This window comes from Nannobrachium achirus, assembly GCF_963921795.1.
Source record: "Nannobrachium achirus genome assembly, chromosome: 4".
Taxonomy (NCBI): domain Eukaryota; kingdom Metazoa; phylum Chordata; class Actinopteri; order Myctophiformes; family Myctophidae; genus Nannobrachium; species Nannobrachium achirus.
In genome coordinates, this window is record NC_137813.1 from 1720878 (window position 1) to 1726225 (window position 5348).

General features: G+C 45.7%; 1 protein-coding gene across 1 annotated transcript; it reads left to right on the forward strand.

Annotated features, from left to right (window-relative positions):
• Positions 1-342: 342 nt before the first annotated feature.
• Positions 343-5046, forward strand: LOC308283268 (homeobox protein Hox-B6a-like; the record flags this gene model as incomplete). Its single annotated transcript, XM_080723658.1, has 2 exons — positions 343-925; positions 4748-5046. 2 exons carry the CDS (start codon positions 343-345, stop codon positions 5044-5046), a joined length of 882 nt encoding a protein of 293 aa, XP_080579784.1.
• Between the last annotated feature and the right edge of the window lie 302 nt (positions 5047-5348).

Consider the following 5348-nt stretch of genomic DNA (forward strand, 5'->3'; position numbering starts at 1 on the left):
TCTCTCTCTCTCTCTCTCTCTCTCTCTCTCCCTCTCTCTCCCAGTCTTAAAGCTCAATCTCAGATAAACATAGTGATAGCAGTAAAGCTGTAAGCCTGTAGGAACATAAAACACTTTAAATCATAAAAGGAGCGCAGCGGTGGAGCCGGGGAATCGAACCACCGCGCATTCACTTTATTGCCTTTCTTTTTTTCTTTTTTCTTTTTTTTCTATTCCAGTTTCTTTGCAGTGCACCGTGCTCGTGCGTGCGCGCGTACACGTGCGTGTGTATGTGTACGTGTTTTGTGCCGCTGCCCCCTCTCCTCTTCTCCTCCTCTCCTCTCCTCCATGCAATAACTAACAATGAGTTCGTATTTCGTGAACTCTTCGTTCCCGGTGTCCCTGGCGGGGGCCGGGGGCGGCGGACCCCCGGCGGACCCCTTCCTCGGTCAGATCCCTCTCTACTCGTCGGGCTCTCCGTCGGGCTACCACCACTACCCCAGCGCGGCGGCCGTCACCGCCGCGGCCGCCGCGGCGTACGGAGCCACGACGGGCGTCCATCATCACCCGCAGGACAAGCCTCCCTACGCAGCGTCGCCCTACCACCACCACCCGCACCACCACTACCAGCAGAGCGGAGCCCCGTACCGGGGGGCACCGGGGGCCGGTGGAGGAGCCCCCGGTGGAGCCTGCGACTACGCAGCGGCGGCGGCGGCGGCAGCAGCGAGTTTTTACCGGGACAACAAGGACTCCTCTTCGGCGGCGTGCGGCGGCCAGCTGGACGGTGAGCAGCACCCGGCGCTGTCGCTGCAGGATTCCCGCAAGACGAGCGACTGCTCCTCGGTGGCCGCGGGTCTCAAGGGACTGTTCGGCGAGGCGGTGGACGATAAGCAGTCCCTGCACACCCCGGTGTATCCCTGGATGCAGCGGATGAACGCATGCAACGGTGAGTCCTCTTCTGGAGCCTGTTTACAATACACTGCTCTTATACTGTCTCTTCTCTTCTCAGTAGTTTTATGGTTATGGTCCCGTCATAAAGCTGTTTGGTTTGGCTCTGTGTGAGCTCTTATGTTTTGTGGCGGGTCATAAAGCGTTGCAGGACAGAACAGGACAGGACAGGACAGGACAGGAGAGGAACTGTTTCGTTTTGTTTTTTTGTTCCATATCAGCTCCTGGTTCCTGCTCGGTGACCCGCCGGTCACCGCCGAGCTACCGGACCGGAAAACACAGCAGTCTGGCCGGGCATGCAGACACACACATGGACCGATTATAGACACACAACAGAGGAATAGATATAGAAACTCTCATCCCTCTCTCTCTCTGTATATCAGATGGTTTTAAACTCAAAGACATTTTTCAGCCACAGATTCACAGCCGTCCAGAGACTCCAGACGTCCTCTTCGTGTGGATTAATTAAAAAAGCCTCACAAAGCCATTTGTTTCAGTCTCGTGTTATCTCTGGTTGCTTCTTATTATCCTGGTGTTATCGTGAGAGCAGAGCTTGTGTTGTTAACCCCCGGTAGGGTTTACAGTAAATTATTATTATTAATGATATTTATAGGTCTGACTGTCTGCGGAACGGCATGGCCATAACTGTTGCAAAGTCCAAATGTGAAAGTGACACGCGGAGAGGAGGGGGAAAAGTGCGCGTTTAAAAGAGGACAGGCTTTTATTGGTGTCACTGTGCGAACATGTTGTGTGTGTGTATATACACTGCCCTAACGCATAGTACATAAACTACAAACAAATGACTGAAAATTAGGATTAAACGTGTTCCAACTGATCAGCCAAATGAGAGATATTACACTGATTATGTGATCTTCAGGTAATTGTGTGTCTCCCAAAATCACAAAGGCTAATTTGACCTTTGGGTACACAAATAAGTTGGTGTGCCCTTTGGCTTTGTATACAGGCCAGTATATACAGTCGTCTTAGTTTTACACACAATTTTGCCACTCAATCTTGAATCATAGTTCATATTATATTAATGAATTCAGCATAAACAACGTCTGGTGTTACAGTAGCTACAATCACAACATTCCAAACTCAGAATCACAACATGAGGTTTTATTTATTTGTTTTTAAATTGATCAACAATATACTACAAAGCCAGAGTGCAACTATACGAACACAATTATAATACTGAAATCTTGGTTTAAAAGTGTTTCAACTGCTCAATTAAAGCCAAATGACATAGGCATATAGAAGTGATATTACACTGATTGTGTATCTGTTCTTGAGGTAATTGTTGAAGGCTAATTTGACCTTTGGGAGACACAAATAAGTCGGTGTGTCCAAACACGTTGTCACTGGCTTTGTATAGGGCAGAATAGGACATTGATTTGACCCAAATAGTGATATTGTTAAATGGTAAATGGAACATTACAGTTTACAGTTACAGTTTAGGCATTTAGCAGACGCTTTTAATCCAAAGCGACTTACAATAAACATTCTTCCCTATTTGTCTGTGACTTTCAAAATACTAATAATGGATCAACAAAGGCTTAAACTGTTGCTGTTCATATGTGTGCTGTTATAGCTACAACACACACACACACACACACACACACACACACACACACACACACACACACACACACACACACACACACACACACACACACACACACACACACACACACACACACACACACAAATATGCCATCACATACAAATATGCCATCAAATACAGTAATAGTGGCACGTGAGCCTTCGGGGCTAGAACTTGTCAGAGCTATAGTGTTTAGAATTATGGATCTAACTTTCATATATTTATTTATCAGACATCAAATGCATTTTAAACTACAGTACAACACAAGCCTTTTAGAAGTTATTTTCTGACTTTTAGGAAACAGCACAAAGGAGCAAACAGGCCTAATAATAATACAATAACAACTGCAACTGCAACAGCAGGAGAGCGAGAGGACCATAAATATAAATCTCGGGGTGGAATTTCAAAATGCAGAACCAGAGAGGATCCGGATTGAAAGCAGGACCTAATGGTTTGAGACCTGGGCTTAATGGAGCAGCTGAGCTGATCTATGGCGCTGCTAAAGTGATCCAGGTTCTGCTTTTACCTCCATCCATCCATCTATCTATTAGCAGGCTTTCTCTTTAGGAAGCGACAGCACGCGACCGCACGCAGCCTCGTGCGGTTCGCTCGCTGATAATAAGACTGATCAGAGATTAATGACTCTGTGTGTTCAGACAGACAGCGAGGGTGAAATAGCATTTATGAGGCTTCAAAATAGGCTTTTTACTGTGTTATAAGCTTCCCAAATCTGAAGGGAAGCTTATAACTGTTATACACAAACATCTAAAAGAGACTAAATGTCCTTATTACACTATTATTATTCATAGTTCAGACAGACAGAAAGACAGAGAGGGTGAAATATCATTTATGAAGCTCAAAAGAGGCTTTTTACTATAGGCTAAGCTTCCCAATTGAAGCTTATCAACTGTTACACAATCTAAAAGAGATAAATGTCCTCCAAATTACTATTACACATATTGCCTAATCGCCTATTGCTTTGCGTTCACAACCACTGAATAGCACAAACTGTAATTAAAAACGTCATATTCCATTACATTTCGGTGGAAAGGCGCAGTGTAATATTATGGGAAACCCAACGTGGTGAAAGGGCAGATTTGTTCAAGTCATAAACTAACAGCAAATGTGTTTTATTTTATACACAGCCCAACTGTACTGTACTGACATCTGTAGCAGTGATACGGGAGTTATTTATGAGTCCCGGGGGAATAAACAGTTATAGGCCCAACCCTCATGAATACATTTAGATCTAATTAGTAGTGCAATATCACCTTCAGCCACGGTCCAGTAGAAACAATCCAAAGTTATGATCATTTGATCTGTTTAACTCTTAGACCTAAAGTGAACTTATATGTAGGGCAGTGCGTGCGTGCATTATTAATGTGTTGGTGAGAACTAGACGTAAACACACGTGCGTGTGGTGGTGGTGTCTATACTGGCTACTGGATGTCAACGTGCGTGCACGCGCGCGCACTCCACAGAACCAATCAGAGAGACTGTTAATGGATGCAATCAAACATTAAACAAAACATTAAATATTCCGTTTCTTCACACAGTAAAATATAGTACATGTAAATATAAATATGTGACTCTCTGTGTGTGTGTGTGTGTGTGTGTGTGTGTGTGTGTGTGTGTGTGTGTGTGTGTGTGTGTCTCTCTCTCTCTCTCTCTCTCTCTCTCTCTCTCTCTCTCTCTCTCTCTCTCTCAATTCAAAGGGGTTTTTATTGCCATGGTGAAAACATGTTTGACGTTTTGCCGAACAAAGTGTTAAACAAGACAAGATTTGACATTTTAGGGGGGATCAAGATTCAAGAAATATATGTGTAAACGGAAACTGTCAGTATAGTGCCTAACTTATATATGGGGGAAAAAATGCTCATTGAAACCACAAACAATTATAGCAGTATTATAATTAGAACAGTTTACAGATCAGGCATTCAACTGACGCTCCTCTTAATGCAGAACGATTTACAATAAGCAGGGTATACGCGTCATCATAAGCAAGTAGCAGGATAACTTTACCAATCTCTCTCTGTCTCTGCAGTCTAACATACCATACTAAAGTATTTCTGGTCTGGTTAATGTTTGACCATGTTCCCCCCTTTCTCTCCCCTCTCTCTCTCCCCTCTCTCTCCCCTCTCTCTCTCTCCCCCTCTCTCTCTCTCCCCTCTCTCTCCCCTCTCTCTCCCCTCTCCGGTGCCTGTCTGGATGTTCCAGGCTCCTTCGGCTCTCCAGGGCGGCGGGGCCGGCAGACCTACACCCGCTACCAGACCCTGGAGCTGGAGAAGGAGTTCCACTTCAACCGCTACCTGACGCGCCGGCGCCGGATAGAGATCGCGCACGCGCTCTGCCTGACGGAGCGACAGATCAAGATCTGGTTCCAGAACCGCAGGATGAAGTGGAAGAAGGAGAACAAACTGATGACCTCCTCAAACTCAAACTCCTCCTCTTCGTCATCTTCATCCTCCAACGGTACGAGCGGAGGAGGAGAGGAGGAGGAGAAGAGCTCCGAATGAAAGAGAGGAAGAAGAGAGAGGGATGAAGTGAACTGATAGAAAGAGAGAGGGATGAACTGAACAAAGGAGAAGAAGATGATTATTCTTGTTTTCTAATGTTGTCCTGCAGCGATGGAGAGACATCCAACCCAGCAGCGCGCACTCAGCGGCATTAAAAACACATTAAAAACAAATAAAACCCATTGAAACCTTAATGGAGTGCGTGCACCGTGCACGTGATGCTGTGCACGTGGGAAACTTGAAAAAAGGGGACACTCCACGTGCGTAACGGACAGACAGACGGACGGACGGACGGACGGACG